This window comes from Callorhinchus milii, unplaced genomic scaffold (genome assembly GCF_018977255.1).
Source record: "Callorhinchus milii isolate IMCB2004 unplaced genomic scaffold, IMCB_Cmil_1.0 Scaffold20, whole genome shotgun sequence".
Lineage (NCBI taxonomy): Eukaryota > Metazoa > Chordata > Chondrichthyes > Chimaeriformes > Callorhinchidae > Callorhinchus > Callorhinchus milii.
The window spans coordinates 1,392,205-1,405,126 of NW_024704761.1; the positions used below are offsets into that span (position 1 = coordinate 1,392,205).

Here is a 12,922-nt window from a genome sequence, read left to right on the forward strand (position 1 = left end):
GCCTATAGCTGTTCATTGCAAAGAGAACTGATGGATGTCAATGATCAGGTGATTGTCATTGCTGAAATGTGTCATTTTGCCCCAATTATTCCTTCAGCTATAGATGAAAGTAAAATGCCCTTTTTAGTTTTTTTTGCCAATTGGTGGTATCTCTGCAATGACAACCATCTGATCATAATGTTTAGTTGGTTGAATTTTGGCAGTGTATGAGCCTGTTTTGTTTCAGCAGCTTACCAGAGGAGCAGTGTGCTGCGATGCCCCCAGATACCATCGGGAAACATGACAGCAAATCTGACTCTCCATCTTCCGAAACGTCATCTATCGACAAAGAGACTGGGCAGCGAAGGAGTCGAGCACGTGACCGAAGACGTGAAGGCAGATCGAAAACTTTTGACTGGGCAGAATTCAGGCCAATAGCACAAGCCTTGGCACAGCAGAGAGCATCAAAATCCGATCTGTGTGACAGCCGTGTGGAGAGCCTCAGCCCACCTCCACCAGAACTGAGTGACTGGGAGCGGACTAAACGGCGGGAGGAACGTAGGAAAAGATACGAGGCGGTGACGGGAACTCCAGGTTCAAGCTCAGTTGATGGAGGCAGGATGGAGTTTGAATCAGCCAGCACCTCACCACCCCCGGATCGACAGAAGAAAGTACACGATGAAATCGAAGAACACTGGCAACAGGTGGAGCGGACACCCCTCAGGGAAGAGCGGCGGATACCACTGGCAACTGTTACACCAGGTTCTCAGACGATGCAGATTGACAAGCTCCTGGAAACCCACGCAAAAGAGGTAGGCACAGAACAAAATGAGTAATATCCTTAAATAACAGCAAATGCTGTCGACTGTAATATAGAACACATGTTCTCTCTTCTCCAGCACTGTGTTCACAGTAAACAAATGCATTTGTTAAAAATTAATAATTCTGTCACGTAGCTATTCCAAAATTGGAAGTTAACGCAAGGTTATTTTTGGAGTGAAAAATTGACATCTTTGTCTAATGATGACGCACGTGTGGATTGCTGGGATAGTGACTGCACCGCCTGGCATGCTCTCTTCGACTGTAAACATCCATCCCTTCAAGTTGAATGGATGCTGTTTAGTTTCAACCATGATTTTTGGTATGTTTAATACTGGTAAAAACGATACAAACTCCTTTATGCACTGTACAGTTGAAGCACTTCCAAGCCTCATGTATGAATTCATTCAGTGTTCCATCATGGGTAAATATCATTGTAGACTATTAACATAATTGTACGGCTAGTTATTTTAATATCATATTTGCTGGTCATTTATGGTAAAAATATTTAATCTTTTGCAAGTATATATAGATAAAAATACACAAAAATGATCATTAAATGTTTTTGGCACCTGTCAAACCCATTTCATCTCCAACACCCCATTTGAGGCTAGCAGCCTGCTGTGTGCTGTAAAGCGAGTATGAATCACACTAGTTCTCCTCATGGTGGGTATGTTTGCAGACCAACATGCTTCAATATCAAGCTGTTACGAATGTTTAGAGTCTTAAAAGTAAAACAAATTTTCCGGCAAAAATATCAAAAATCATGGGTAAAGATTTTGCATATTGTATTATGTTTAGAAATTCTGAGCAGCTTGTTTGTGCTTTGAAAAGATTAAAGTTTTCAAAATAGAGGTTAATTACTGTCTGTCATAAGAAGTCTTGAAATTAATCAGCCATTCATTCCCTCCCACCTGAATATCATAACCAACAACAACAAATTACATTTGTATAGCGCTTTTCACGTCGGGAGGACGTCCCAAGGCGCCAGGAGGAAAATAGTTTTGTAAGTGACTTTCTGTCTTCCAATCGATTAAATCAATCAAATCGATCAATTATTCACGTCTCAAAACCATTTAACTACCGAGGAAGACGCAGTAACTCCTGATTATGTTATAAATTGTTTTTCTTTAGCTTGAAGATTTAAAAACCCAGTTGGAGAACTGCCAGCAAGAACTGTCAGGCTCTCAGAAGTTCAGAGCAGAGCTTGAAGCCCAGCTGAAGTCTGCCATGGAGCGTGAGCAGCAGGTCCGGGCAGGCTATATCTCACAGGTAAGCCCTGTACGGACAGGCATCACCCTTTACATGTAGAGCAAACTTCCTCCTGTATGAACCCTTTGCATGTTTCGTAACTGACAACTTGCCAGAAGTTTTTTTTTAAATGCATGGACTGCTGCATGACAACATGGAGAACTGAACCATTGGTGCTTTTTATGCCATTAATAGCAACCAACGTGCAATGAAACAGTGAAGGCTGTAGATTATGCTTGATGAAGCCAACTGGGAGATCTGGATGGGAGTGGGGTGGAGAAGAGCAGTTAAACATAGTAATCTTCTACGTTTGAGGCAGGCAGAAGAGAAGGAACTTAAGGTATTGTACATGTTGGCTTTAAAAAGCAGTAGTGTTGGAAATGTTTTTTGCGGGGGAGGGGGATGAAGAGGTCAGCTGGGTATCTGACGTGTGGAAACCATTGCGATTACTGAGAATATCCAGACCACAGATTCATGCCCCCTATATAAGGACATTTTTCCAGTATGGAATAATCTGCACATTCCCTACCTGGAAGGGCACACACTGCATTCCAATTTCTGGGGGGGAAGTAACGTGCGGTTTGGCAAGAGGCGAGTTTTGGTGGAACTGCCGGAGTTTCAATAGCTAAAACATAGTTTTAGGATCCGATCCCAAACTAGCATTGATATGTTTGTAAATAACTAGAAAATAATGGATGGCTGTTTGTTAAAAGGAATTTTCCTTTTGAACACATTCCCACAAAGCTCCATTTTTGGGAGGATTTTGAGTTTTTTTTCTTCAGCTTTACTCAGAGTTTTATATCTTTCATTTTCATCGCCATTTATCCCCGAACTGCTATCATTTTGGGCAAAACATTTTGTGGCACATCTTCGTGTTATGCTGTTATTAGAACAGGTGTTCTACAGAAAATTAAGTGTTCAGCTGGATTGTGATTCTTATGTATGTTGTAAACTCTGCCGCATGGTTTAAATAACAGAACTGAGATGAATGACGCCTAATGTTCAAAGCAACAGTACACTGGGGTCTGATTTGTGAGATTTGCAAACGGAATTTTTAGCATTAATTACCAAGCATTAATTAATTGGTTTGCAAACTTCACAGTTAGTCAATCGGAAATCCCATTTGATTTGGGATTTGCTGGCCATGAATTTCAAGTTGCGATTAACGGAAGGAATCTAGTTTGCATATATCAAAGATTAGACCCCATTTTCCAGTATGGAACGGACTAAAAGCTGAACAATAATGATTCCATTAGCCTGATCCCGTTTTTATACATTTCAGCAGACAAGCATTGGAATGGTGGTCTGTAGTACAATTTGATCAGCTCATTGTTTCTGGAATTGCAGCTGAATTGCCTGTTTTAATCCTTTTGATGTTTGCCTTTATAAATTCAATCGGAGTGTGTCCTGGATAGAATTAGCCTCTTCTATGTTTGAATTTTAATGCTTTTAATTTTGTGGTTAGTAAACACTGAATCTGATTCATGGAATTTCTGTGAAAGGCATGTAAAACTGATGCAATCTTGGAAAACAAAAGTGTAAAAAAAGAGCTGCAATTTCACAGAAGTAATTGTGCGGGATTATGGTCCATGATTTTGATAGGCCTGAAATTTACAAGCATCACAGGTATGAGTGATTTGAGTCCTTCCTCACCAGTGGAATGAGCTAAATAGCACACTGCTGTGTTTACAGTATCTTTCTTTGTAATTTAGACTAAATATAGACAATGTTATTGAATTTTCATAACACAGATGAAGCATTTATAGTTGAACTGCGAGATCTACTTTCTTACTCGTCCATTAATATGGCTGGAGCTCTGTGTAATGGGTGCCTTGACATCTGTTTGAAAAGGCTCTGGGATGAAATCTTCTCTTCTGTGTTTTTTCACAAAGATTTTAACGTATAAAGTTTTAGTTGCATACAAGTTCAGCAAGTGTGGTTTTTTAAAATCCCTTTGCCCTTTGGTTCATTCTTTGAGATATAGAGTTCCAGTTGCTTGTTATCCTCAATAATGGATCCAGTTTAACCCAAAACTGGTTTAAAATTATATTTTATAATACCCTCAATAAGGCAGTTATGGGGAAACTATCTCCTCTGGTGAGGGAATCCAAAATGAGGGAACAGCATCTTAAAATTAGAGCTGGGCCATTTATGAGTGAAACCAGGAAGCATTACCTTCACACAAAGGATTGTGGAAGTCTAAGGTCAATAGATAATGTGTTAGGTAAGGGTTATCAAGGCATATTAAGAATAGGTGGATAAATGGAGTTGAGGTACAGATCAGTTGATCTAATAGAATGGTGGAACAGGCTTGAGGGGCTAAATGGCCTCCTCCTTCCTAGGTTCCTAAATGCTAGTTTAAGATTTTGGTATTTATTTAACTTCTAGTTGTCTTGATTTCATTGACGATAGAAATGTGGGATTGGTGTCTAGTTGACTTTGTGGACTCGTACATTTTCCTGGTTGAATTCTGTACCACATTGTGCTGACTTTTAGAAAGTTCAGTGTGCCTGTCACGCATGCACACAAATACTCAGATTAAGTGTTATTTGAAACTGTTCTGATTGATCTCACTAGTTACGTATTTCAGCACTGCTCCACTTAGTAAAGATTCTTCTGCTTCATTCATTCACTGTATCACCCGCCCTCCAGTACGAACTGCATGTTGACAAAAACCTTTCTACCGCTCCACAGTGCACATAGCAACCTGCCTCCGCACCGAATTCACCAGCTGCCACATGGCCATTATGTATACCTGAACACACAGTATGTCCCAGAAAGTAAAACCAATAGATCATTATTTTTCAAAATTATAGTAATTTCAACGGGGTGGTGGGGGTGGGGAGAGAGAGTATAACTGTAATATTTTTGTCACTCATTGTGTCCCATTGTGTTTCCTCTGTATTAAGTGCTTAACTTGAAAGAAATATTGCAATTTTCCCCTTTTTGTATCCAATATAAGCACAGGTCAAATGGAAGATAAGCGCCAAAATGTACTTCAAACACAAGCCTTTGAGGTTACTCAAACCAACGATCAATCTTTTGAGCAAGGTTGCAAATTTTTGTTGTTTCCTCACATGATTGTATGACCATTAGGAGCTGGGTAGTGACTGCCCTGCATAGTTTTATTCATGGTGTTTGTGACCGACAGAGAGGAGACTTGTCATCCATCACAAGAGAGGTTTGGATGAAGAATGCTATGGTGCCATTTTGATCTAATCCTTCCAGAACACATGCCACCTTCCCATGCTTCTTAATCGAGTCCAGTGACCTAGCTTTAATCATCTGCCTGGTAACCTGTTCCAATTAATTACCCAAGATGTAAGAAATATTTCCTGGTGACTGACCCAAACTCGCCCTAAAGAAACCGAGAAACCTGTTGTCCTAATTGGCATGTACAGTATTGATCTAGATTCACTTTCTCTATTCCATGAAATCTTTTACGTCTCTATCAGTCAACTCTGAGGTCTCCAAGCCTTGGCTCTTACCAGCATGCGCCTAATGCTCTCCAGATTTATGTAAGCAGGGAGCGTCCACCAGGGAGAATATTCCATTCCAGATACAGGGATGGTTTGGATACTCTGAAGCATTGTAATGGTTTTCTACACATGTGAGTTACCTGGCTGGCCAAAATAAAAAATAAATCCAGTCCTCAGAGAGATTTCTTCTTACATCTGAGGAGTGCTAGCCTATATAGATCTCTTTCCAAAACAACAACAACTTGCATTTATGTAGCACCCTTCATGTGGATTAACATCTTGGAGCGCTGAACAAGGGCACAGTTTGATGCCAAGCTGGGGAGAAAGGGTAGGTGACTATAGGCGTGGTCAAAAGTTTTTCTTTAAAAAAACTGAATTGTTTCAAAATCTCAAGCTTTCATTTTTAATGAGCAATGTCATTACTCATTGGAATTATAGATGGAATAAAAAGTCGCACCTGAAAAACCCATCCAAAATGTTGAATATGAAATGATGTGTATTTACTTGAGCAAAAACCATAAACAGTTGGTTGTTTTATGGCTTGTTAAACATTAGTCATAAAGTGACAATCCCTGACAAATGCTGAACCCCTTATAGGGACAAACATTGATCTGTCATCAAAACATTGATTTTCAAGATTATTCAAACTCTTATCGACCTGAAATCTGGGGTCTCATTGTTTGATCAATCCTTAATGTTTCTAAAATGTTGAAAGATTGTTCATAAATCTCTGGTCAACACTTAGCAATATTTCAAAAGAGCAAACTGCAGATGTACAGCACCATGCTAGGTGGGATATGTATACATTCGGTACGTGTTGTCTGACTCATATTAAAAATGCTAGAGTGTGATTGCCATTGAGGGTTATAGTATAGAAACTTTGGCAGTGCCAGATTATCAGCCTTGCCAAGTGCACTACCTAAATCACCCAGGTTCAGGTTATCCCCTGCCTAGTGTAGCATCTAACTCGCTACTCAGGATTGCTGTACTAACTGCGGATTTGTGGATTTTTAAAAAAAATAGGCAATCACAATATTTTTTTTTGACCCAAGTCTCAAGTGCTTGTTTTTATTCAATTTCAACTGATACTCTTAATTCTTACGTAGCAACGTGGCATTTAGACAGTCCCCTCAGGGACATTCGATGCTGCTTCAAGGATTCGTTAACACGTCTGTTGGTCTTTGCTTTCAAATTGATATCCAAGTCCTCCCGTGGCCTAGAGGAGCGTTTACGGTGCACAATCTTCGGTACCCTCCTCCTGTAGGTTGAATGGCGGGGTCTGCGACTAATTCTCCTTCGTCGCCTTCCCCGGCACCTGGTTTTCCTCATTTTTCTCCCACATCGTTTGTGGGGGCGACTGCGTCTGGAACGATATCTTAATTTGGTCATGGTTATTTTGACTTCGACAACTGGTTGAGTCCTATCACACCAATTCGAGATTTGTTAGTGAATATTAGCCCCCTTCGAGGTCCCTTTTTATTGAGTGGGACCGCCATTGTTGAATGACCTAGCCTGTTGGTATGATTATGATGCAAGTTGACACTGCCATTGAATGACAGGGTCAGCGGGTAAGGCATTGACATCCATATTTGGTATTGATTATGTTATACGTTGATATTGCCTTATAAGGTATTATTATGTCCCTTATGATCAATTATTATACCGATACACCACATTGACTGTAATTTCCCAGACGGCTTTCATGCCATATATGGTCAAATTAATCAAGTGGCCATCAATTTCCGCTAGTCCCAGTTATGTTTCCTCCTGCTTGCTATACCACCCATACCCACAGTTCGCTTCTCTTTGACCTAGATGCATCTCCACCCTTCCACACCTGAAAAGGTAGTGGTGGGGCCTTGATGTACGCAAGCGACAAGCATCAGGCAATCGGTAGCTCACTCGCTCATAGCTGCACACAACACAGATGGGTAGACAGTAAACCTGAACAGCTTGTATTGTACTTGCACATTGGAGTGACTTCCTTATTATTAGAGTAGTGCGATTATATAATGCTACACTGGGATCTGGGTATATGATGCACAGAGCAGAGTTCTGAGCTTTTGAAAGTTTGGATGGATCCAAACTATGAAGTCAGTGCTATTTTTCATGATTGTTGGTAGTTGTTACAGTATTTGTTTGTAGTGTAAATAATATAAAAGGGCAAATGTATAGAGGGATCCAAGAATAAAAGCATTGGATTTAAGATTTGATGGGGGGAAAAAAATCCTGCTTTACGTTGAGTATTAATTATATGCTAACTGTGCATTTATAGTACTTGCCTCCTGACCAATAATGCTAATTTTCCATGTGCATGTTTTCTGAAATACTAACCATAATCTTTCTTTTGTTGATGTAGAATGCTTTCTGTATTTTTTGCTTAATTTACGCAACTAATAGTTAATACTCTGGCCTTTTTGCTTACTCACAGAAACATTTTTTTGTTCCTTGAATAATGCTGACGTTTTGAAATCTACGTGAAGAAAAAGTATATTTACAAACCAATAATTGTTTTAAGCTCCATTATTGGGACTGAGAAGCAAAACGTAAACAGTTTATTCGAAAACCTTTTTCCATCTATGTTAACCACTGTCTGGTCCCCCTTTTCTAAGCTGGAGCCACCTTTGGCAAGTTCAAACGCCTGGCAACAGCTACAGAAGCTGAACCAGGACCTACAAGCTGAGCTCGAAGTTCAACGGCAGAAACAGGAGGTGGCTAATACACACGCTCAGAGCCTTAAAAAGAACTACCAGGATGCCAAGGAACTGCTGAGACAGCAAGAGACAAAAATACAAACCTTACAGGCCAGACTGGACATGTCTCTGTCTGAGGTAGCAATTAATGAACAGTCGTTATCCAAAGTCCAAAAAGAGTTGCGCCTGGAACGCCAGAGATACAAGGAGCAGGCTGATGAGTATGAGCACAAGTTAATTATGTTCAGTGACCAGTTACGAGATAGTGAAGAGAAACTTAGGGAAGTGGAAGGACTGCTTCTTGAAAAAACACAGGCTTTTAGGGACCTGGAAAGGCAAATGGCTCTTCAGAAAGACTATCAACGAGAAGTGAAACGGCTTCAAGAGCATCTGGAAGATGCCAGCAGCAGACTGCTGTGCAGTGAACAGGGCGTTATTCTGAGTGAAGAACGTTTTCAGAAACAGTATGAGAGTCTTAAAGAGAAATATGAGAAGGAAAAGGAGCTTTTGTCACGCAGTGTACGAGAGGCTGAGGAGAGGGTGAGAGAGTATGAAGATCGCCTCCAGACTCTTGAGGTTCAGTTGCAGAAAATTCAAAAAGAAAAGCTCGCCACCTCTTTTAAAAGCAGTGAAGTGGTCAGACAAATGGAGGAGCATGTTGAGATGAGTGAGGGAACAGTGAAGAAACTGACGCAGGACCTAGACATTTTGTCAACTGAGAATGGGCGGTTGACTCAACGCTATCAGGAAATAGTTAACCAGCTGACTGAAGCTGACCGAGAAGTCGAAGGGCTTAAGCTGGATTTGGTTAAGGAACGAGAAGGATATCGGGATTTGAATGACGATTTTGAAAAAGCCGTTCAAGAGGTGAATGTCCTGAAAAACGAATTAGCCGAAAACCATTTTAAATTGGTGGCAGTGAAGGAACCTTATGAACGAGAGCTTGCAAAGAAAAACAAGGACTTGAACGAGGCTTTAATTAAACTGGAAGCTTTGGGTAGCAGCTTGGAGGAAACTGAAAAGAAGCTTCATCTTAAGGAGGCTACACTCAAGGGCCTTGGCTGGCAGGTACCAACAGAAGTAGATCTGCTCCTCGAGAAAAAGGAAGAGCTACAGATCAGATTAGAAGATGCAGAGTCCAGGTTAGCTGAACAGGACATGAAACTGAAAGTAGCTGAAAGCAGTTACAGGGAAATACTTTCCCAAAACAATGAGCTCAAATCAAAGCTGGAGGTTCATGAGCAACACAAAGCAGAGTTAAACCTCCAAAGGCTTCCCAAAACACTTAAAGCTGCTGAAAACATTCCTTGTTCTGCAGCTGGTATATCTGAACAGCAGGTTCAGAGCTCAGTGAAATCCAGTGCACAGCTTTCTAATGAGTTGGTGGCAAGGCTTCAGGGTTTGGACAGTCGCTTAACTGCACTGATTGATTCACGAGGCCCACAAACTGAACCAATTTGTTTTTCAGTAATGCCATCTTCCGATATGGACCCTGAACAGTCTTGTCAGACAGCAATGGTAGATAGTTCTATCGCGGATCTGCAAAAGTATCTTGCAATTATGCACTCACTTGAAACTAAATTACTGATGGCCGAGCAACAAATGGAAGCAGAAACTTCATATCCTCTAAGTACATTCACAAGCCCACAGTGCAGTTCAGAAAACGTTGGAAGTATGTCAGACCCTGGAGTGCATCCAAAAGAGCCATTAGATGGAAACCAGACTCCAATCTGCTCACACTTTGAACAGGTTGCTAGCTCTGAAGACAAACATAAGATGTTAGTGCAGGCCACCAACTCTGAGTTTCAAGCACTAGAGGCCAAGCTTCTTCAGCTGCGTAATGTTTTGGAAGGTTTACAATCCAAAGCTGGCAAACTTGCTCAAGGAAAGGAAGTGGAACAGCAGGGGCAGCAGGTGTCTGAATTGATACATGTGCTCGGCAGCTCTGTACAATACTTACAACAAATGGAGGCAGATTTAGCCAGGAAGAATAGAGCATTTAGTAGCGAAGATGCTTTAGTGAGAGTTTCATTAACTGAAGAAGAAAAGTTGAAGTATCTGATTAACAAACTGTCCCTTGAAGCAGCAGCACTTAGCAAAGTTGCCAGTATTTTAGAGAATTCAGAATCCGATCTAATAAGCACTTTGCATGAAATTAGAAAACATTCTGAAAGCATCACATTGCCTTCAGTGCCCACTGAAGAAGTTGATGCTCAAATAGGATATTCTGTTCTCAAAAAGGTATTGATAGAAGGAACGTTTTGGGCAAATTTGCCCAAAATGTATGAGAGTCAGACTTCCAATGTGGAAGAACCTTTGGGTGAGCCCATAAACAGTTTTCTGAGCATGATGGCAAACAGTATGTTAATAAAAGGTGAGATGATGTTTTGGGCTCACAATATTTTGGTGGTTTCAGAAGAAAAACTGCAACAGTTGAAAGTGAAATACACAAAAATACATGATCGCAACAGCAAACATGAACGGATGCTTAGGGATGTTGTAGAGGGTTTTGGGACATGTTGCTTTGAAGCACTAATAGGGGAAATCGGTCGTGAATTATGTAAAACCGAAGAGGGTGAATCACTTTTGTCCCCTTGTACTGAAGCCCCTGAACTATCATCCTTGGCCATTTCCTCTGGTCAGGAAATTGAACTAGAACATTCTGTTAGAACCGAGTTGGCACAGCACATTCGGGGAAATGCATACTTACTGAAACACGTTCCCATTCTATTCAGTCCGGTGCAGATGATGATCTTGTCCTCTTGGCCAGGCAACTGGCTCGTAGCATGGACTGTATACCTGCATTAAGCAGGCCTAGTGATGCAAAAGACATCTGGCCACTCCTCCTTCAAGATGCAGTAATGCAAGCTGAATTATCGTATGTAATCTCACGGATTCAGGTGCAAAAAGACCTTGCACAGAGTAGTGAGATTCAGATAAGGCTGGAAGCTCAGGAGAGAGAACACACAGACTCCATTGCTTTGTTGCAGAACAAATGTGCAGCAGATCTAGAGAAACAAAAGCAAGATCATGAGTTTGAGGTAACAAAATTAAGAGGAAATATTACAGAGCTTCAAAAATTAAATATTTCAGGTGCACTAGCTGGTGCCAGGACCACACATATCCAAATTGAGGGTGAGCCAATTGACTCGCTAGACAAAGCAATTGAATTGCAGGACATGGCAGCAAGGCATAAGAAGGAGTTGAGGGAAGTTCGAGAAGCATATGAAGCAGAGGTTGAGAAATTGAAAAGGGAGATAGCAAGGGCAGGAGAGACATTAAGACTTAAAACCGAGGAGAATGTGAAGGAAATTGATTCATTAACGGTCTGCATGGAAAACCTGAAGAAAAAGCATGTTGGAGAGCTGAAGAGACGGCAGGAAGAATTTAAGACTGAGAAGAGGGAGCTGGAGCTCAGGCACGCTAGGGAAAAAGAGGAGTTTGTAAGAGAAATGGAAACTTTGAAGGAAAGCAGAGATCCGAAAGAGTTGGACCTTGTAAGTGATCTGAAGAGATCTGAAGAGCCATGTACAAGACCTGGAGGTGAGCCACGTTCCATGACTGCGCTCCGGGAACGCATCGAAGAACTTGAGTCCCAGGTGGATGCTATGAGAAGTGAGATAGAACAGCACGAACTGAAAGATGATGCAACATCTCTGCGACAGAAATATGATAAAGACCTGGAGAATCTCAAGGTGTCAGTGTGTTTCATAATACTGGCTAGTAACTGCATGTTGGCTTGTAGCTCTAGACCTCGCTGCCAGCAATTAGCTGTGTTTGTGTCCTGTACTGTCCTCCAAACTGTATAGAAGGTAGTAGACCTGCATGATGTACTGTTGAACTGGGCAAAGTCGGGGAAAGAAACCTTTTCAAATTCTGGGTAAAGCTGAATTGTAATAACGTGGTTAGTCTATAATACTTGGTGAAATACAAGGAACAATTTACATTTTCTCAATGCACAAATATTTGCACAAGACCATCCAAATTCTGAGTAAAGGTTATTCCATTCCAGCCAGCTTACAATCAGAGTTGAAGTTGTTCATACCAGTAATTGCCCAGTTCTTCTCTCTTGTGTTGGGTTTTGTGTGTGTTTTTATGTGCTTACCTTATAGTCTTCAATAATCTTTTCAACTGCAGTGAAACCCGTTTACCTGTTATACATCTGGCTAATGATTTTCAACAACTAAATTTTTTTCTGTATATTTGCCAGACAGCTAAATATGTACCACATCCGTTGGAAGGAAAGCTTAAATGCAGTAATGTCCAAACAAACTGTGTGGTGCATTAACTTATGAAACGTAACATAATAATAATAATAATAATAATCCTTGCATTGCTCCACATGTGCAACTCTGGAAGCCAAGAGAATATTTTAAAAACCTGTATTCAATAAGAAATGATAGTATTTGCTATATTCTGTTGCTGTGGCTTCCACTTGGCATTATTATTAGATATATTGAGCTCCTGTGATCAGGCCCAACTTATTTCTGAATTGATAGCGTAATCCTATAATTTGAAAATATCCCAACACTGTTCACAGTAATTACTTTGAAGCGAGTGACTGTGTTTGTAGGTGAATGCCACTTCACTTTAAAATGCCCAAAGTTTGACAAAATGTAATTTTCTGAACTCTTATTGAAAGGAACGTCAGACACAAATTTTGAGAAGTCAAAATGAGCACAAACTGTACTTGTGAGACGG

At 40.7% G+C, this 12,922-nt stretch overlaps 1 protein-coding gene across 7 annotated transcripts in view; it reads left to right on the forward strand.

Moving 5' to 3' along the window:
* Window positions 1–12,922, forward strand: part of mprip (myosin phosphatase Rho interacting protein) — a 111,380-nt gene that overhangs the window by 80,554 nt on the left and 17,904 nt on the right. For 4 of the 7 annotated variants that reach the window (XM_042342469.1, XM_042342471.1, XM_042342470.1 and 1 more), the window contains exons 14-15: window positions 227–791; window positions 1,933–2,070. In XM_042342469.1, coding sequence (XP_042198403.1) covers window positions 227–791; window positions 1,933–2,070 — 703 coding nt within the window. Of the gene's footprint in view, window positions 1–226; window positions 792–1,932; window positions 2,071–8,140; window positions 11,085–12,922 lie in introns of those variants that run through there. The other 3 variants (XM_042342467.1, XM_042342468.1, XM_042342473.1) reach the window with 3 other exon arrangements.